This window comes from Cervus elaphus, chromosome 5 (genome assembly GCF_910594005.1).
Source record: "Cervus elaphus chromosome 5, mCerEla1.1, whole genome shotgun sequence".
Lineage (NCBI taxonomy): Eukaryota > Metazoa > Chordata > Mammalia > Artiodactyla > Cervidae > Cervus > Cervus elaphus.
This window is the reverse complement of record NC_057819.1, coordinates 127,967,221-127,989,345: the sequence shown is the minus strand read 5'-3', so window position 1 is coordinate 127,989,345 and position 22,125 is coordinate 127,967,221. Positions and strand designations below refer to the sequence as shown.

Here is a 22,125-nt window from a genome sequence, read left to right as displayed (position 1 = left end):
TAGATCCTTAAATAAGGAACAAAAACTCTATTCTAGGTTAGGGAGTATTTACCATCAGACAAAATGAAGATTAGAATGGTGAAGTAGGATACATCAGCAGAGTCAGCAAAATTAGAACTTTTTCCTAGCTGTGTACTAACCAACTCTGCCTCAGGTGGTGGTTACAGAATACTTCAGAGTAAACCCACAACACTATGACCCAATTTTTTGCTAGTAAAAGTTGCATACTTGGAACTGACTGAACTTTCTGAAAGGAGGCTGAAGCATTCCTTGCTAGTCATTTATGTAACTTTGTTATTCTTTGTTTTGCCTTAGTCTGTCCGAAATGCAAAGTAGCTTTATTTCTTCCTTGAAATGTTACCTTTAACAGGCCTATTCAGGTCATGTTTTTGTCTAAGCTTCAACTTTCTATTGAATATTCCTCAGAATAAAGAAAACAGCTCATTTTAAACAAGAAGTTTATTTAAACAACAAGACGCTTGACTTGAAGGGAAAACTATCTAGGATTCATTTCTTTTAGAGTAATTTATCCCTACTTAAAGACAGATTGCCCTACATGTAACAGCTACGTACAAAAAAGTTATAAAATTGTCCTTGGTTTTACAATGATAAATGAAAAACATTAAAATTCTCCAATCGAACAAGGTATGCAAGAATTTTTATGTTGTTCTTTTTTTTTGTTAAACAGTGAGAGCAAAATAACTTACTGGAATATAAAGATAAGAGCTGATGAGCATGCCACTAATGGAGAAAAGGGGGTATTTTCACAGAATCAGTATTTTTCCCCATCCCATCTCCATCTGATGTCGATCAAAACATACCATTGGCCATTTAGTTAAAAAAAAAATGCAATATGCTTGTGCACATACACCAGTTACTTTATGTACAATAAAGGAATGGGGAAGGGGAAAATGAAAGAATAGAGAAACTATACTGTAGTAGTCAGGATGTGGTGGAACCAAATTGCGGTTTTCTAATTGAGAATGTCTTCTTGGTCTGAAGGAACAGAATTCTGGAGTAAAGTAGCAGGTTCCCTTTTTAGTAGACACCTCCTGTCTGCTGCTGGAATACATCAATTGTATCTTCATCTTCCATCTCCAACTAGCATAAATGAGAAAAAATAATCCACCATTTGTTACTCAGTTCTTAAAATGTTTAACTATCAGATTTAAATATACTGAATGAGTTCTATCCCTTCCAGTGTCCCACAGCTTAAAGTAGCATTAGACTTAGGTTTGAATAATTTTTCACTTGGTCTTTTTTATTAACATTATAGAAAACTGAGTTTTTAGATTAAAAAATGAGTATGACCATGAGTTAAATCATCTTTCATTACTGAAAATAAAAGTGATGTGTATGAAGGATCTCAATGCAATGTTTAGATGAGCAAAAACCTGAAAATAACCAAATTATCAAAAACCCAAAGAAATATGGTACATGCATACATGAAATACCATGTAGCTATTATTAAAGAATAAGTAGATTTACACAGGCAGAAAAGGAAATATCCCTTAGAGACAATATTAGGCTAAAAAACAAATGAAAAAACCAGGCATCAAATACCATATAGTATTACATTTGTATACATAGTTTTAATTTTGTGTAAATGTGTGTACAACAAGAACATATCCTTGCCTATGTACAAAACAGTGGTTACCACTATGCAATAAGGAAAGGCATATGGGAAAAACAGACTTGTTAAAATCAAAAGGGAACTGTTTCTAATGAAGTTGAAATATAGTACAAGTAGGGTTAAAGTATTAAAATATTAAGTCTCAATTCTGTTTGTAAAATGGAGTATCATTCAGTTATAAGAATTCAATAAGTCAAAGAAAGTATCTAAGAAAATGGTAAGTGCATTAACAATTATACTGCTGTTAAAACTGACTGCTAAGATGTTCTAATTTATACAATTCTGCTACTTAATAAATACTGGAAGAACAATTCTAAAATGAGTCAGTATTATTCTAAAACAAATTCAATTCCAAATACTAAAATGGTCAATTCCAAATTCAATTTGAAGATTTTATAAATGCACTTGTGAACAAACCTTCCCCAGGTTTAATTATTTACAGTTAGCATAACAAACAAGTTCCAGAACTTTTTGGTGGTGGGTGAGAGTTTCAAAAAACAGAAAATACATTATCATCAGAGCCCAGCATAATGGTTTAATTCTTAAAACCATCAAAACTGGTCTTCAGCCTATCCACTAAAATGAAACTACTGAAATGTTTTAAAATTTTATAGTGAAAGTTTAAATGCCTTTGAAGGATACAGGAGAGCTTTTTCTCTCATTCAAGAGAATTCAGCTCCTCCTTGTGGCTACACACTATAATTGCTTCTTAGAGATTCACCAACAGAAAATAGACGTGAAATTTTTGAAGATTATCAACAAAAACAAATCTGGATGTTCTGTTTCACTCATACTTATAACTTCCTATTTTTTATGGGGGTGATAAATTCAAAAGTACAAGGGGTCCAATTTAAATTTCTGCTATCAATTTCCCCCCCCAAAACTGGAAGTCTTAAACTGAATTTCAGAAGGTAAAAAGAAACAAAGACAAAAAATTTCTGCTACACAAGGTAGCCCAGTCGATTCCCTACAAACTGACAGAACAACTGAGATTATACATAGAGATTAAGGGATCAAACAATTAAGGGGTTTGGAAAGAGACCTACTATCAACAGCCTTATGAAACACAAGCTATCAAGAGTTAGAACCACTGGATTCCCTTCAGTTCAGAAATATCCGTAATCAAGACATCAAGAGGAGCTAAAATGGCTAGAATAGTCAATCAATCACTTGTGAGAAACCCTGAATATGACCTAGAGTTGCAGCAATGAAAACAGAAAGAAAACAACAATCTGAAGCGACAGACAGGAATTTTAATTATTTTCTTCCAAATGATGCTGGCAAGAGGAAAACTTGGATTAAAATAAAATGGACCTACTAGCTTTACTAAGTGATAAGTAGATATTAAAAAACTGTTGGCATTTCTTGAATTTATTCCAATTTTTATTTTCATTCCCCTTTGGTTATATTTTACATAGCTCTGAACTCTGGTAAAGAACTATATTCCAATGACTGAAGTTCACAAATTAACAAAGCTGTTGAGAAAATTATGAACACATTGGTTTTCAAGTTAGCACAAAGAGATTTTTACCTGTGCAGGTGTGTCTGTTTCATTGATTGGCTGCCCGTCAAATCGGAATCTGATCTGCCTCATTGACAAACCCTGGACAAAGAGTTTAATAGCAATAAGAATGGAAAGAAAGTTAAGATTATGTTCAGGTTTCCGTATCGATTAAGTGATTTGGGGTGATTTTTACTTTCTCTAAACTATAGTATGTTTTTCATTCTATTACTAGAGCTTAATTAATAAATTCTATTACTAGAGTATAACTTCAAGAAATTTTTACGTGCATTTAAGGAGATAAATGAGCCTAAACATGCAACTTTCTGCAAAGGGGACTCCAACTTATTCAAGAATTACCTACCTGTCACAGGGGTGGGGAAGGGAAAGGAGCAAAATAGTGAAGCTGTTGGTAACTGCAGCCAAATGAGAACAAGATAGGAAAATAAGAGTATCTTTGGAGGTATGCTGTGAATATATTAACTAGAAAAATAGCTTTCTTGGAAGCGTCTTATACAAAGTCATTCCTGTATCATGCACAAATTACACCTGTTAACTCTTGCTATACAAACTCTTTGCTTTAATATTTAAGAGAAAATTAAACTGAGTTCCTAGGACTGAAAACATTGAGATCAAGTATTCCATAAACACTTGTTTAACACCTGTATTCCCTTATTCAAGGGATTCACTTATTCACTGAATTGGTCTTTAAAACTACCTGTAACATACTGCTTTCCTTTAAAACTCGAGTCTTTGACACATACCACCCACTTCCAGACTAGCTCTTGTCTTGAGGAACACAAGCAATCCCCCACTAGATAGGTGACAGCCATAACCTAATTCATTCCTCATGACTTTCAAATTTAGTTTGTGATTACACAAAGCAACCAAGAACCCAATGCCAAGCCATTACTACTATTACATATTTACAAACACTAGACTGGAGACGACTGCTTCAACAAAACACTAAGCACCTTCTACACGCCGTGTTCTTCCCTCACTACATCGGCTGGTAAGGACATAAGGTCAACGGTGTGACCGTTCAAAATACGGAGCGGGGAGGGGAAAGGCAGGGCCAGGAGAACACAAGCAAACTGTACTCCTTTATTGCCACCTTTTTATGCTTTTCCTTATCAATAAAAGCTCTTTTATTTTGCTAGAGATCAAAACTCCAAAATTCAGGAAACTGGCTTTTAAGATTCCATAAACTATGTAAATTTAAACAATGAATTTACACTAAACCAGTATTTGGTTTTCTCTTATGTATAAATCTCAACATTGAGCTTTAGAGTTGTGCCCCAGAAGAGCTGTGTGACGCTCTCTACATGTTTCCACTTCTTCATTTCACAAAAATGAACTGGACTAAACCAATTATTCTGGGCTCTCTGAAACTACTTGACACCCTAGAGAACAACTAGGGTTAGGGTAAATTTACAGTAGAATGGAATACTATGCTGTCATTTAGCTGAAGGATCTGTGGCTGCTATTAAGTGGGCAAACTAATTCTACATGTGAATGAAAAACTTATCTAGAAACCAACCTCTAGAGATACTAGTCTGAATCTCTATCATTTTACAAGCATTTGAACACATTCTATAAGCCAGTACTGGTCCAGGATCTAGAGAAACAGTGAGCAAAACAGCCCTATGCTCATGGAGCTTACATTTTAGTGCAGAGACAGGTAAATACAATAATCAAAGAGAAAAACATCAAAACAAACAAAAAAGAGAACTGAGTGAACCAGGGCACTTTGAAATCAGAGAAGTCCCTGAGGTAGTAATCAAGTGTAGAGTAAAAATGATTGAGAGCTCAGCACTACCCAATAGAAATACTGTGTGAGCCATACACGTAATTTTAAATTTTCTAGCTGCCACACTACAAAGTTAAAAATAAGTAAAGCTTAATAAAAATGTTTTAACTCAACATAATTAAAATACTATCATTTCAACATACGATCTTTTTTTTTTTTTTACGATCAACATTTTAAAAATTGAACCTTTTGTCATACCGAGCCTCCAAAATCTGGCGTTTATTTTACACTCAACAGCACATCTCAATTTGGACTAGCCACATTTCAAGTGGTAATCAGTCACATGTGGCTTGTGGCTACTGTATTGAGCCAAGTCTAGACAGAGAACAGAACTGGGTGATGGATTTTGAGTTATGATGCATCATCAAGGAAGATCCTAAGGTTTTGGCAACTAGATGTAAAATGATGCTATTTACTGAGTGGGGACACCACAGAAAGATTTCTAGTAGAATCAAGGGTCCTCTTTTGCATGTTTAGTCTGAGATGCCTAGTAGGCATTCACTGGGACTCCTCCAGAGATCCAATGCCAAATGAGTGCATTAGAAAGTAAATATGAGCATTCAATTAAAACCCTGATAGGGGGACTTCCCTGGTGGTCCAGTGGCTAGGGCTCCATGCCCCCAATGCAGGGTGCCTGGGGTTCGATCCCTGGTCAGGGTAGTAGATCCCACATGCTGCAACTAAGACCCAACACAGTCAAAGAAATAAATAAAAACAAATATTAAAACCCTGATAGGAAATTCTTGGTCTTCTTCCTCACCTGCCAAAAAAGCTCTGCAAATTAGATGGGATAAATACTGAGGTTTTTTTTTAAATAACATGTGCCACACTTAAAAAGCATGGACTCAGTCCTCTTCCTTAGAACCAGAGAAACCACTCAAAAAGTAAACAGGGACCTTCTTTCACTCAAAACTTTGAGGTTATCCCCAATTTAAGAGGAAAATGGGAATAAACATCTTCCCAAATTCTTCTTGGATACTATCTTCAAATCATATTTGCATTCCAACAGATATGCAGTAGAATTATATTCTTTATGGATTGCCAATGTTTTTTCCTCTAATGCAAAGTAAGAGTGGTCTCAATACATTTAGTCAAATATAATCCCAACCTTATGCCTAATAACTGAGAAAAATCAAAGAAAACTAATCTGGGCAGTACAGTAGATTTATTTTAACACAGAAGAGAAACTAAAAAATCCTTGATTGACCCACTAACTGACCTTATAGGACAATTCCCTATAAAAGGAAAATCTGGAAAACAGAAGATGCGCTTTACTTTTTCTGGGACACAGTATAATGCCCCAGCTTATGTGATTCTGGCAAAAAATATATATATGTAACTGTTAATTGTTAATCTAGGGGGCAGACTCATGGGTATTCAATGTATCCTTCTCTAAATTCAAAAATTTTCAGTCCAGTTTTAAATGAAAGCTAAAATTTAATAGTAATCACAGAAAAGTTAGGCATGATATGCAGAGGATTTTGTTAAAAGTTACCAAATCTAAGCCTGAGTTTCTATTTTGTATAAAGTTGTGCTACATGAAAGTTCCACCTTTTAATATTCCCCTGTAACCTGAAGGGGTATTATTGCTAAAATACTGTATATACTCTTTAGCATAATTAGTAAGTATGTATTTACTAACTGTTACAGGATTTAACCAAAATGCTTCAAATAAAAGTACATTGAAGGGCGTATCTTTGTAAAGAATTATGAAAAAACTTACCTATATAGATAAAGAATTATAATCATAGTATTCTGTTATGTAAGTACATCAGGCATAAAATAAAGCTTCAAACTCAAAAGAAGTCTTTGGTTTCTTTAAGAAGCCTTTCAATGTCATAAAGGAGACCCAAGTATCAACTCGAATTCAATCTCCCAACTTGTAGAGGCACCCGGTGAAACGTGTAGAGATTTTAACTTTATTTTGAACCTATTTTTAGGAGGTGAATGTGTAATGTAGATAAATTGTTTTAATCTAACAAAATAATTTTCTGAGCTTTTATATGTTATTCACCCAGGGTCAAGCAAGAAAAATACTTACTGTTGGATTAGATGTACTAGTTCCTGCTATACTTGCAAAAGTCAACTTTAAAGTTGTCTTGTAGCATTACAGACTCAACATCACAAAAGGAAGCTTTTTTGTCTTAAAGCTCACATTTACCTCCTAGCAACTGTTGATTTCTACTTCCCCTTCTTGATGTAAAAAATTTACTATTTTCTGAGTAAAATTCAAATGTGTTTAATATAGGAATGTTTACACCTGACCTCTCTACTATCAGTGTAAAACGAAAATATTACAACTTTACATGCCTCAGAAAATTTGCAATGTCCTTAAACTCACAATTTTATTTCCAAATTGGTTAAAATACTCGAAATAAACTGTTTCAACACAAGACAAATTTTAAATTGTCAAAAAAGGGCCTGACAAGAATGCATTATGGCACAGAACCAGAATCATGTATATGAACCATCTTTCATGAAAAAGACGGTTTCATGAAAAATCAACAAACCAAGTGTATGATAAAACTCTGATATGTCAAGTATATAAGTGTATATATATTCTACCAAAAACAATCTATTGTCATATTATACTGGTTTCTATTTCTCAAGAAAATGTTTGTGTTTTTTAAAATCCGTTTTATTCAGAGGAAGTACACATGTCAGCTCCTCACCTGTCGTTCACAATAGGCTTTCATTAGTTTACTAAGTGGTGTATGCCTCTTAATCTTAAACTGCACCACAGAACCATCCTGCCCCGCCACCTTCAAATTAATATGATCGTTGTTCTCAGTCTTGACTCCTTCCTGTTGGGGAAAAAAAAAAAATTAAAGTATAATTTGGAAAACGTAAAAGACAAACACCTTTTAAAGAAGCAGCAGCCCAAGTCACATCAGAAATCAACAGGTTTCTCATTCGGTATGACAACAGAACATACAGCTGTTTTCAGCTGCTGAAATCAATCTGAAAGATGAGAAATTCTGAAGCAACAATATTAAATAGCTGTCGCAGAAACAGAAAAGCAGCCTACTTTCAATACTATCAGTATCAACGATCGATTTTTAAAGATGTACCCCCCCTTCAATTTACTGCAACGCCCTTTGATTCTGAGTTTTAAAAAATGACATCTCCCAAAATATATCTTTGCTCTAAAACGATTAACAAGCATCCTTTCTCGTTTTAAAGTGCTTTGAGTACACAATGCAAGAAACAAAAATCTAAAGCTTACAATTCAAAACTCATCACGAATCTCGTTAAAAAGTTAGCAAATTAAGTTTACTAACAAATCTCAAACTACATTAAGAAAACAAACACACACCTAACTGAGGAATATCCTTTGATTCTCTCCGAAGCAACAGTAATAACTCAAAACCACTATTATTGTTCGCCTCTATGAGCAGCTTCATTTTTGTTTATTTTTAGTTGAGAGCTTTTTCTCCACTCCCCTCTGTTGTCATGAGTCAAATGCACTTTTATTCCAAGTCTTCCTCGTAAATTTCGACAAAATCTGAAGTTCACCAAAACCAAGTGCAGAAAGAATTCTGTAGTCCCTAAACCACTTCAGAAGGAAAGGGGATGGCGGTGGGTGGGGGTCACAAAACCAACCAAAAGAAAGTCCCGTGTGCCAGGAAAAAGTGTGCGCCCTAGTCCTCCAGGGAAAAGCCTGGTGCCTCAAAACTCACGTTAAAAAAGTTAAGCCCTGCAAAGTCTCTCTGCTCGTACATCTGCCTCCAACTTCTCCAAACCACATGGTCTCGGCAAGCTAAGGGTTACCTGGCACCCAGGGAAAAGCCCCTGCCCATCCCGACAAAAAATGTGGGAAATACTCCCCGGGAATCCCCCAACCCCTGCCCCTGAGGACAGCCCAACGGGCATCCGGCTTCCAACCCATCGGCAGCCCATTGATTCGCCCCGAGCCCTCAGCCGGCCAGTGCGGCCCGGGGCAGGGGTCTCCAGATGCCTGCGGCCCCCACCCCCGAGCGGGGAAGCCCTGGGCCGAGGGAACTCCTCGCCACAGCAGAGGCAGCAACACCCGCCCGGGCGCGGGGTCCGCCGAGGGTGGGGACACCGCGCGCCCTAACGCCCCTCGTCACGCGCGCCCGGCCAACCGGGCCCAAGAAGCCCCGCTCGCGGCCGGTGGGCCCGCGGGTGTCCGCGATTCGCCCGCCCAACTCGCGCCCGGCGCGCACTCCGAGGCGGCCGGGGGCGGGGGAGGGCGGCGGGGCCTCCTCCCGCGCGGGCGGGAGGAAGAGGGGAGGGAGGAAAATGGCGCGGAGCGCCGGGGCCTGAGCCGCGGCCGCCCCGTGGGGGGCCCGGGAAGGCGCGGGGAGCCCGCGGCGGGCTCAGGCCGGACCCCGGCCCGCACCGTGACCCCGGCCGCACGGCGAGGCGCGGAGACCGGCGCCGAGCTCACCTTGGGCTTTTCGTCCGCCATGGCGAGCGCCGGAGTCTCCTCAGCTGCCGCTTCACAAAAGAGGTACCAGGTCCGCACGGAACGAGCACACAAGCAGCACCAGGAGCGGCAGAAGAAGGAGGCGGCAGCGGTGGAGGAGGGAGAGGGCGCGCGCACGTCGTGCGCTCCCTCCCCCCACCCTGCGTGCGCGAGCCCGAGTCACCGAGGCTCCTCATTGGCTGCCGCCTCGCGGGAGCGCGCAACGCTTACATAACCACCCCCAACCCCCGCCCCGCGCCGCCCCGGCCTGGCTCCGGCGCCCGCCAGGCCGGCGGGAAGAGGCGCGGACACGCGCACCCGGCCCGCCGCGGGGGCGCGCCTGGCTCTGGGCGGGGCTGTATTGTCCTCCTTCTGTGGTGGAGCTTAATCAAAATGGCTTCCAGCTGGTCCTCGGTGGGGACAAGGAGGCTCGAGGCCTAGACGTGAGAAACAAGCCGGGGAAGGCAGACTGACTAGACGAGGCAGGGGAAGCCAAAATCAAAGCCCCAGCACGAGGTTCGGGCCAAAGAACCTCTCATTCGGTGGCCCAAATGCAGCTTTCCTCTGGATAAGAGGAACATCACACTTCCTCTCAGTCAGCCTCTCATCCCTCGAATTTTAAAGCTTCAGCCTCAGCCCACGTCCCACTAGGCTCGTGCTTTAGTGCTTTGACTACTTCTGTCCTGCTGGAAACCCCGTACTTTGACTCGCTGAGGGAAAAAGGTTCAGCCTACAAACTCCCTTACTCATGGCCTGGCTCCCAACTTCCAAGAGGATAAACAGCATCCATCAAAGAAAAGTACCAGATTATCTAGCTTCCAAACCAGTCGATCATTTCCTCCTGTCAGTTTCAGAAATAAAAGTAGGTCCTTTGCATCTTAAGAACAATCCTGACATCTGTGCCCTGCTTCTCCCCATAGGGTTTATTGATTATTTCTTTTGTCCTGTATTTTCCTCCACTCCCTGGTTAGTGTAGAAAAAGACTCTTATTTCTAGTTCCATCTAAAGTTACCACCGTATCTCTCTCTGTTCTTGGCCCAACATCTTGAAAAAAATGTCCACACCAGCTGTCTCCACTCCCTCACCTCCCACTCACTCCTCAATCTACTGCAATCTGGTGATGTCCCTATGGCTCCGCTGAAACTGCTCTCTACAAGGTCACCAACGACTTTCTGCTGAATCCGGGATGCTTCTCAGTTCCTCACTCCTTGAACTCCCTCCCTGTGACTTTGGGTTGTGACTCTGGTCTGGCCTTGATCCCTTTGCACTTTTTTTTTTTTTTTTTTTCATTCTCAGCCCTTTCCTTAAATGTTCCTTGGATTTTGTTCTGAACCCGTTCCTTTCCCTATTTTGTTAACTCTCCTGGGATGATTTCACACCACTTCTGTTACCATCTATTTGCTAATGATTCTTAAGTCTAGATTCTAATCCAGATCTTTCTCCGAACCTCCAGCTTATAAATCCAATTGACTTCTGAACATCTCCACTTGAATGTCAGAGGCACCTCTAACTCAGCCAGTCTCAACTAAAATTCGTCAATTTACTTTTCCGAACGGCTTCTGTCTTTCAAGTTCTCAGGTCACTGTATGACGCACCATTACAACCATTACAACATTACTTTAAGCCAGAGAGCCAGGGGGCATCCTTGACCCCTTCACACACTTCCCATACAGTCAATCCCCAAGACTTGTCTATTCCCCCTTTCAAATAAATACCTGTCAAATCTACCTACTTCTTGTTTATCCTGCCTACCTACTTCTCTTCAGCCTCTGTCCAGCCTTTGCTTCCCTGGTGGCTCACGCAGTAAAGCATCTGCCTGAAATGCAGGAGACCCAAGTTCAAACCCCGGATTGGGAAGATCCACTGGAGAAGGGAATGGCAACCCACTCCAGTATTCTTGCCTGTCCAGTCTTTGGGTTCTATTCCATTTGCTGAGCTTTCCAGCTGGTCCTCCAAGATGAAGAGGAGGCTTGAGGCCTTAGATGTAAGACAGGCCAAGAAAAGCAGATTGATCAGGGCAGGCGGTGAAAGCCTAAGTTCAACTCAAATCTCCCCAGGGCTACTGATCTTTTGGTTTTAAGTTGTGTCCCAACTGCGTTTGAAGAGTTCAGTAAATCAGAATCATCTAAGGTGCTGCGTTTTTTGTTGTTTGGTTTAGTTTTTGGCCACAGCATGTAGGTGTATGTAGCATCTAATTCCCGGACCAGAGATTGAATTCAAGCCCCCTGCAGTGGAAATCTGGGAGTCTTAGCCACTAGACAGACCACCAGGGAAGTCCCTAAGGTGCTAGTTTAAATGCATATTCTCGGGCAGTATGGCTCTGGGAATCCTCTTTCTTAAGCAATTTTTCCCTTTAATTTTTGGCTGTATCATACAGCATGTGGGATCTCAGTTCCCTGACTAAGGATCAAATTTATGCCTCCTGCAGTGGAAAAGAGGTGTCTTAACCACTGGTCCACCAAGGAAGTCTCAAGGGATCCCTCTTTCTTAACAAGCTTCCCTGGTGATTGTTAAGCATACTAAAGCCCCAGAACCCCAAACCATTCTAAAATAAAATCAAAAGAAGTTTCTGCCACTCCTTGGTTCAGTGGCAATCTTCTGCCTTATGATAAAGCTCAAAATTCATAGAAGACCTACAAAGCCCTTTGAAAGCTAATCCAGGCTCATCATTTCCTCCTCAAAGTCTCTGCTTCAGTCATAATCAATTACTTGGGGTGTCCTGTATGTACCTGCTCTCTCTCACCTCTAAGCTTTTGTGCATTTTTGATGTGTAAAGATTCACTGAATGACTGACTAATTGAAACTATCACTGTGCATAAGATCCTGTGCTAGGCATTGGGCAGAAAAGTCCCCATCTCAAATAACGTATAATTTTATCCGGGGTGTGGGGAGGATCAGACTGTGGTAGGGAGGGGAAGCAACATACAAGAAGTGAAAGGAGAAGAGAACCAACTACACTGTGTCAGGCAGTGAGTGGGGCTTTATTAATATTAGTTCTTTTCCTCCTTTTACAAACCTATCCAAGTGTATTAGTATTTATTTACTCCCGAGGCTCAAAAAGAGTTAATAATTTGCCCATTATCACACATCTGGCAAGTAGTGTTGACTGAACTCCTATTATATGCCAGGGAATGAAGGTGTTAGGTACTGTGTCAGTTCCTATAGAGAAAGAAAAAGAAGTGTTATCCTTGCTCTTCTGAACCAAGGTCTTTTTGTTGTTGTTCAGTGGCTAAGTCATGTCCAACTCTTTGCAACTCCCTGTCCTTCGCTATTTCCCACAGTTTGCTCAAACTCTTGTCCATTGAGTCAATGATGCTATCCGACCATCTCATCCCCTGCCACTCCCTTCTCCTTTTGCCTTCAGTCTTTCCAAGCATCAGGGACATTTCCAAAGAGTCAGCTCTTTGCATCAGGTGGCCAAAGTATCGGAGCTTCAGCTTCAGCATCAGTCCTTCCAATGAATATTCAGGGTTGATTTCCTTTTGATTGACTGGTTTGATCTTGCAGTTCAAGGAACTCTCAAGAGTCTTCTCCAGCACCACAGTTCAAAAGCATCAGTTCTTCGGCACTCAGCCTTCTTTATGGTTCAATTCTCATATCCATACATGACTAACACGACTACAGGAAAAACCATAGCTTCGACTACACAAACCTTTGTCAGCAGTAATGTCTCGGCTTTTTAATATGCTGTCTAGGTTTGTCATAGCTCTCCTTTCAAGGAGTAAGCATCTTTTAATGTTTTTTTAAATATTTATTTATTTGGCCACACCAGGTCTTCCCTGGTGGCTCAGCTGGTAAAGACTCCACCTGCAATGCTGGAGACCTGGGTTCAATCCCTGGGTTGTGAAGATCCCCAGGAGAAAGGAAAGGCTACCCACTCCAGTATTCTGGCCTGGAGAATTCCATGGACTGTATAGTTCGTGGGGTCGCAAAGAGTCAGACACGACTGAGTGACTTTCACTTCACATTGTTGGGCTTCCCTTGTAGCTCAGTCAGTAAAGAATCTACCTGTAATGCAGGAGACCCAGGTTCAATTCCTGGATCAGGAAGATCCCCTGGAGAAGGAGATGGCAACCCACTTCAGTATTCTTGCCTGGAGAATTCATGGACAGAGGAGACTGGCAGGCTACAGTCTATGGAATTGCAATATTCGAACACAACTTAGCAACTAAAAGCAAACACCAGGTCTTACTTGCAGCATGTGGAAACCTGGGCTCCCTGCATCGTAAGCGTGGAGTCTTAGCCACTGGACCACCAGAGAAGTCCCTGATCCCAGGTCTTCTGTTGCCATCACACGTCTTCCCAGGTTTATAGGATGCAGAACCATCAAAGAGGAACATGTCATGTTAAACTTATACTCAGTAAAATGTGGGGGACTCCACTAATCAAATGGTTGTTTAGTTGTTAGCTTCGAGGTGACAGGTGGGTCCTACAATATCATCCCCCCTTCTAAAGTTCTGCCAAATTACAAAAATCACCTTCAGGCAAAGGAGGAGCGCTATAGAAAGTAGTAACGTGTATTCAAACATGTGAACAATCCATGTTCCAATGATAAACTGAAATTCTGTGAGCTGAGCCTAGGGAAGCTACTGAAGCTGAATACTAAGAGTCTCTGCAACTTCCAGGGGAAACAAACTGTGAAAAAATAGAAATTTCCCAATGTTAAGTTTTTCCCTCTATCATTTTCATAGGAATGGGAAGTTTGGGGGGAGGCTGTGCACTGGAAAAGGGTGCTTTTCTGGAGAAAAAGTGAGAGAGAGTGCATGGAGTAGTATACATAGAAAAACAGTGGCAAACATTAATTGAGTGATTACTATGTGGGGATTCTGTGCTAAGCCTTTAATCCTCACAAAGCCTGTATTATTATTCTTCTCATTTTGCAGGTGAAGAAACTGAGACAAAGAGCGTTCAGGTAACTCGGTCACCCGGCTTGAAGGGGTAGATCCAGTAGACCCGAGACTTTCTGACTCAGAGCTCAGACAGAGTTTGATTACTGCAGGATTTCATCCAGGCCCCAGTGGAAGGGCTCAGAGAGATGAAAATGTGCAGAAAAAAAAAAAAAAAAAAAGTCCTAGAATAGTGGTGGGAGCACAAGTCAAGTTGTTTTGGCTTATTTTTTTATATATAATTTTGTTTATTTTTGGTTGTGCTGGGTCTTTGCGGCTGCACGAGCTTTCCTCTAGTTGCAGAGAGCACAGGCGTCTCACTGCAGTAGTGTCTCTCATGGAGCACCAGTTCTAGGGTGCATGGGCTTCAGTAGCTACAGCATGTGGCTCAGTAGTCATGATGCACGGGCTCAACAGCTTCGCGGCATGTGGGATCTTCCTGACCTAGGGATCGAACCTGTCTCTCCTACATTGGCAGGAGGATTCTTTCCACTGAGCCATCTGGGAAACCCCAGGAATAATGAGTAGTCAATTCCTGAATACTGCAGGAAATGCAGAGACAACATCACAGACTCTTTCGTGGAAACCTTCCAGCTTTCTACCCTTGGATCGTGGCAAAGAAGATGGGACCCAAGCTTGCACCAGCAGTCAAAGCCAAGAAGCTGGTACATTTCACTTTAAATGTATCAGCTGGGGTATTAAATGTAGGGAAATATTGTTCCATTTCACAGTACAATTGCTGAAATTTTTTTATTGAAGCATAGTTAATTTACAATGTTATATTAGTTTCAAGTGTACAGCAAACTGATTCAGTTATATATGTGCATCTTTTTTAGATTCTTTTCTGTTATAGGTTATTACAAGGTATTGAGTATAGTTCTCTGCTATATAGTAGGTCCTTATTGCTTACCTATTTTATACATATTAGTGTGTATGCATATTAGTGTATACATGCATTAGTGTATATATGTTAATCCGAAACTCCTGGTTTGTTCCCCCTCCTTGCTATCCCCTTTGTTAACCATAAGTTTGTTTTCTATGTCTGCGAGTCTGTTTCTGTTTTGTAAGTTCATTTGTATTAGTTTTTTAGATTCCACATGTAAGCGACGGGCTTCCTTGGTGGCTCAGAAAGTAAAGAATCTGCCTGATATATTTGTCTTTCTCTGACTTAATATAATAATCTCTGGATATATCCATATTGCTGCAAATGGCATTATTTCACTTTTTTTTTATAGCTGAGTAATATTCCATCACTAAACATTAATATATACATTGCACAAACCTAACTTAATGAATGGTCCTGTAAGCTTTTTGAGGGCAGGTATTGTCACTTTTCAATTTCATAGTCTCTGCAAATAACAAATTACTGAGAGCAAGTGATAGATAAATGTTCATTGACTTATTTTTGCAATAGTAACATAGTACTTGGCATGAGAATACCAAAAATGCTTAATTTAGGGTTCCTGTCAGGTATTCTATCAGGAATGCAATCTCTACACTGGTATGACAATTTCAAGTTCTTCTAATCCTGTGAAATGCTCCAGTCCTACTCCTCTGTCCATTACTGGATTCAGGAAGGCCCTGTTGTGTTTCATAAGATGAACAGAAACAAACTGAACAAAGTTTGTATTTTGCAATTGTGCCAAATATAGATAATAGTTGTACTCTTCAGGCTCCTGTCTGTGATTGATTACTCTCACCATAAGGTAGGGAAGGCAGAGTTGGAAGGACGGTTCTCAAAGGATGGTCCCTTGGGCAACATCACCTTCACTTGGGAATTTGTTAGAAGTACAAATTCTAACAGATTCTGGGCCCTAGCCCAGACCTACTGAGTTAGAAGTTCTGGGGAAAGAGTCCAAGAATCAGTGGCTTAGAAAGCCCTCTAGATAATTTTGAAGTTTACTAAAGTTTGAGAACCACAGTGCTAGAGCAGCTTTAACTCCATTTCTCAATTGAAGTCTTATATATATTAGTATGGCTATAAAGATACTTGCTCCTTAGAAGAAAAGTTATGACCAACCTAGACAGCATATTAAAAAGCAGAGATGTTACTTTGCCAACAAAGGTCCGTCTAGTCAAAGTTATGGTTTTTCCACTAGTCATGTATGGATGTGAGAGTTGGACTATAAAGAAAGCTGAGCACCCAAGAATTGATGCTTTTGAACTGTGGTGTTGGAGAAGACTCTTGAGGGTCCCCTTGGACTGCAAGGAGATCCAACCAGTCCATCCTAAAGGAAATCAGTCCTGACTATTCGTTGGAAAGACTGATGCTAAAGCTGAAACTCCAACACTTTGGCCACCTGATGCAAAGAACTGACTAATTTGAAAAGACCCTGTTGGGGAGGGAAGTGGGAGGGGGGTTCAGGATGGGGAACACATGTACACCTATGGCGGATTCATGTCAATGTATGGCAAAACCACTACAATATTGTAAAGTAATTAGCGTCCAATTAAAATAAATAAATTTATTAAAAAAAAAAAAAAGACCCTGATGCTGGGAAAAATTGAAGGCAGGAGAAGGGGATGACAGAGGATGAGATGGTTGTATGGCATCACCAACTCAATGGACATGAGTTTGAGTAAACTCCAGGAGTTAGCGATGGACAGGGAGGCCTGGAGTGCTGCAGTCCAAGGGGTTGCAGAGTCGGACATGACTGAGAGACTGAACTGAACTGATGGCTATAAAACAGCTTTTTTTACAAAATGGCCTTATTCATGTATGTGTGCATATGTATCTACATTTGTATTTAAAACATTTATCAAGAAAATATTTTTTAAAGAATAAAAAATTTTAATTCACATTCCCATAAGGCAACACTTAATTTCCAATCCTTATCCACATGTAATTTTCTTCATATAATTGTAGAAAGTTTTAATTTGGTCTTAAATTTTAAAAAATTTTAAATTATGTGGTAAACATCATAAAAGATAACATTTTCTTTTTTTCTTTTATTTTTTAAAAGCATTTATTTGGTTGTGTCCAATCTTAGTTGCAGCACACAGGATCTCCAATCTTCAGTCTTCACTGTGGCAAGCAGGTTCTTTTTTTTCAGTTGTGGCATGTGGGATCTAGTTCCCTGACCAGGGATCAAACCCCAGCCACCTGCATTAGGTTAGGGTTACCTGGACCACCCTATTTATTATTAATGGTTGTCTGAGGAGGCCTTGCAAATAGCTGAGAAGAGAAGCGAAAGGCAAAGGAGAAAAGGAAAGTATACTCATCTGAATGCAGAGTTGCAAAGAAAAGCAAGGAGAGATAAGAAAGCCTTCCTAAGTGAACAATGCAAAGAAATAGAGGAAAACAATAGAATGGGAAAGACTAGTGATCTCTTCAAGAAAATCAGAGATACCAAGGGAGCATTTCATGCAAAGATGGGCTCAATAAAGGACAGAAACGGTATGAACCTAACAAAAGCAAAAGATATTAAGAAGTGGCAAGAATACACAAAAAGTGAAAAGTGAAAGTAAAAGTTGCTCAGTTGTGTCTGACTCTTTGTGACCCCATGGACTACAGTCCAGGCGAGAATTCTCCAGGCCAGAATACTGGAGTGGGTAGCCTTTCCCTTCTCCAGGGGATCTTCCCAACCCAGGGAGCCAACCCAGGTCTCCCGTATTGCAGGCGGATTCTATACCATTGAGCCACTTGGGAAGCAGAAGAACTATACAAAAAAAATCTTAATGATTCACATAACCATGATAGTGTGATCATTCACCTAGACCCAGACATTTTGGAGTATGAAGTCAAGTGGGCCTTAGGAAGTATCACTATGAACAAAGCTAGAGGAGGTGATGGAATTCCAGCTGGGCTATTTCAGATCCTAAAAGATGATGCTGTTAAAGTGCTTCAATCAATATGCCAGCAAATTTGGAAAACTCAGCAGTGGCTACAGGACTGGAAAATGTCAGTTTTCATTCCAATCCCAAAGAAGGGCAGTGCCAAAGAATGTTCAAACTACTGCACAACTGCACTCAATTCACATGCTATTTATTATTAAATAGTCCCTATTTATTATTACTGATTTTTTTCCAAAAAATTTAAAAAGTCTTTACTGATTTTGTTACAGTATTGATTCTGTTTTATGTTTTGGTCCTTTTGCCATGAGGCATGTGGGATCTTAGCTTCCCAACCAGGAATCAAACCTGCACCTCCTGCATTGGAAGGTGAAGCCTTAGCCACTAGACCGCCAGGGAAACCCCCTATTTATTATTATTATCTTTTGGCTCCACCTCAGAGCTTGTGGGTTATTAGTTTCTTGACCAGGGATTGAACCCAGGCCCTAGGCAGTAAAATTGCAGAGTCTCAACCACTGGACCACCAAAGAATTTCCAAGATAACTTTTTTCCAATTATGAGAGTAAGAATACCTATTCTTGGGACTTCCCTGGTGGTCCAGTGGCTAAGACTCTGAGCTCCCAGTGCAGGAGGCCCAGGTTCGACCCCTGGTCAGGGAGCTAGATCCCACATGCTACAACTAAGACCCAGAGCAGCCAAATAAATAAATTTAAAAAAAAAAAAAAGAATACCTATTCTTGTCAGTATATTTTTCTACATAAATAGTGACAGCTTTTATTATTTTTTTTACAAAATTGAGAAAATTTTTACTTAAACTTTATTGTGGGCTTCCCTGTTGGTCCAGTGGTTAAGAAGCAGCCTGCAAATGCAGAGGACAGGGGTTCCATCCCTGGTCAGGGAAGATACCATATGCCGAAGGGCAACTAAGCCCAGTTTCAGAGAGCTGAAACTACTGAGCCCATGCATCCAAGTACTGAAGACCGGGGTGCTCTAGAGTCGGTGCTGTGCAACAAGAGAAACCACCGCAAAGAGAAGTCTGTGCAAAGCAACTATAATAGAGTAGCCCCCACTTGCCACAAGACATAGGGCAACGAAAAATTAAATAAATAAATACAAATTAAAAATAAATAAGACTTTACTGAATTTTATCTTTATAAACATTAGCTATAATTACCTTTTCCATGAGTGCGTGTGTGCTCAGTTGTGTGACTCTCTGCAACCCCATGGACTGTAGCGAGCCAGGCTCCTCTGTCCATGGGAGTCTCCAGGCAAGAATACTGGAGTGGGTTGCCATTTCCTTCTCCAGGGGATCTTTCGGACCCTGGGATTGAATCGGCGTCTACCTGCATTGGCAGGTGGATTCTTTAACACCGAGCCACCTGGGAAATCTTATCTGCTTCCTTTTAATTACCTCTTAATGGCTGCATAATCCTTCTCTAACTGTGAGACATTTCTTACTTCCCTTTTTTTGGTGGCTATTCAAACCTCTCGATTATTTCCTGGAAGTGAATTTATGTGAGGAAAAAGAAGGACTTCCCTGGCGATCCAGTAGTTAACACTTTGCATTCCAGTGCAGGGGGTGCAGGTTTGATCCCTGGTCAGGGAGCTGTGATTCTGCATGCCTTGTGGCCAAAACACCAAAACATAAAACAAAAGCAACGTTTTAACAAATTCAATGAAGAATTTTAAAATGGTTCACATTAAAAAAAAAAAAGTTAAAAAAATTTTCTTGACTTTTCCATGTTCTTATCAGCCTTTGTAATTCTTCTGAATAGGTGACTATTTCATTGATATTAACTATACTTACTAAGCTGTTTCTCTCTTCCTGTGGTTGAATATCTATGCCAGTAGCTCTTAAAAGCGGTGATTTTACCCCTGAGGGGACACTAGGAGTATCTAGACATTTTTTCCCTTCCAGTTTTATTGAGACAATTGACACAATAGCACTATACAGAATAATAACTTGACTTACATGTATCATGAAATGAGGACCCCAGTAGATTTACTGAACATCTGTCATAAACATACAAAATTAAAGAAAAAGGAATGATTTTTCTTGTGATAACTCTTAGGATTTATTTTCATAACAACTTTCACATGTAACATACAGCAGTGTTAATTACATTTATCATGTTGTACCTAACTGGAATTTTGTATCTTTTGACTGTCTTCATCCAGTCCTCACATCTCCATTTTCTAGAGACATTTTTGGTTGTCACAACTGTCAAAGGGTATTATTGGTATCTACTGAATAGAAGTTAGAGATTCTACTTAACAGCCTGCAGTAAACAGGACAGCTCTGTTTTGTCACTCAAGTTACTTTTTTTCTCAGGTCTTCTTCTGAGGCTGGTTTTTCCTTCTGGTCTTTCATGTTTACCAGAATATTTTTTTTTTTTTAATTTTGTCTTATATTGGAGTACAATAGATTAACAGCCTTCCCCTGGTGGCTCATTGGTAAAGATTCCACCTGCAATGCAGGAGATGCAAAAGGCGCTGATTCCACCTTGGGTTGGGAAGATCCCCCTGGAGAAGGAAATGGCAACCCCCTCCAGTATTCTTGCCTGGGAACTCCCTTGGACAGAGGTGCCTGGCGGGCTACAGTCCAGAGGGTCGCAAAGAGTTGGACATGACTGAGCAACTGTACACACACAGTTGATTAGCAATGTGTTACTTTCAGGCGTACAAAGTGATTCAGTTATATGTACACATGTATCTATTCCTTTTCAAATTCTTTTCAGAAAAATTTTTTTCTGGAGGAAGTTAGACATGATTTCTATCAATGTCTTTTTAAGCTTGGCTTTAACTTCACTTCTGATGCTTTAAAAATTTTGAATAGTCAGAGCAGCTATAATAGCCAGCTTTTAAAAACTGATTTACCTGCTACTGAGTTTATTTTACATTTGGAAACTATTAGGCCTCTTTTCACCCACTAGAAAATGGGTATGACTTTGTAATTTCTCATACCACACCAATGGTGTCAAAAACACTCAGATCAGAGAAACTTTGTGAAACATTTGGAAAATGCAGCAAGACATAGATGGTAGAACAGTGTGGAATTTTGTGTGAAACTACATTAAATTTCATCCTATGGATGGCTGACTTCAGAGATACAGATTTGAGTAAAATTGTAATACCCACAGGATTTTTCTCCCTTTACTAAAAAGGGTATACCTCAAAAGAATAAACTATTGGGGTGACAAGGTTTTCCTAACATTCCAAGTCATCTTATTTCTACTATTCAAATAAGTCGTTGAGAATCATCTCGGTGAAGGAAGTGCTTCACCAAGTAAATTACTGAAAATTTGTCTTATTTTCCTATCAAATTTCTTTTCTAGATAAGAGCTGTTACATTTTCAGGCACCATTTCCAAAGGTTTAAGATATCGAATTAGCTCCAGCTTGTTAAAAAAACAAACAAAAATTCGCTTATTTGGGAATTTAGAACCAGTAATATTATCTTCTTTGTATGTGTATGCATTTGTAAATATGGCACTCACAACATAAATAACTCCTTTAGGTCACCGAAGAACTTTGGAGGTTTTCTATAACAAGACCTGGGATTCGAATTCCCTGATTGGATTTTTTTCCCCTGCTTTTCTTTGGTGAGATAACAAATCAGTTGTTCAGTCGCTAAGCCGCGTTCGACTCTTGCGACTCCATGAACTGTAGTCCACCAGGCTCCTCTGTCCACGGGATTCTCCCATGCAAGAGGATCGGAGAGGGTTGCCATTTTCTTCTGTAGGGGATCTTTCCCACCCAGGGCTCAAACCCGCGTCTCGGGATTCTTAACCGCTGAGCCACCTGGGAAGCCCATAACAAACCAGTATTTGTGTTCTACTCAGCCCAGGGGTCTCCATTTCCCAGCTGTTTCGGCTGCATCAATCTCGTCCCCCCCATGCCTCTGGAGCCTTTTGGGGTAGGGGCTGGTGACGAATACCTTCCTACACAAGCCCGATGGACCAACGGGGCTCCTGCCATGGAAAAAGCAGCGGCGCCGACGACGGGAGCCTGCAGTGACCGAGGCGCGGGGAAGAAACAGGCTCGACAGTGGTGGTGAGCTCACTCCCGCCGGGGC

At 40.5% G+C, this 22,125-nt stretch overlaps 1 protein-coding gene across 1 annotated transcript; it reads right to left on the bottom strand.

The window, feature by feature from the left end:
* Window positions 1–441: 441 nt before the first annotated feature.
* On the bottom strand, window positions 442–9,520 carry SUMO2 (small ubiquitin like modifier 2). Its single transcript, XM_043905609.1, has 4 exons — window positions 9,356–9,520; window positions 7,617–7,748; window positions 3,165–3,236; window positions 442–1,101 (listed from the first exon to the last, which is right to left on the bottom strand). The coding sequence occupies exons 1-4, from the start codon at window positions 9,374–9,376 to the stop codon at window positions 1,039–1,041; spliced, it is 288 nt and encodes a 95-aa protein (XP_043761544.1). The 5' UTR covers window positions 9,377–9,520; the 3' UTR covers window positions 442–1,038.
* Between the last annotated feature and the right edge of the window lie 12,605 nt (window positions 9,521–22,125).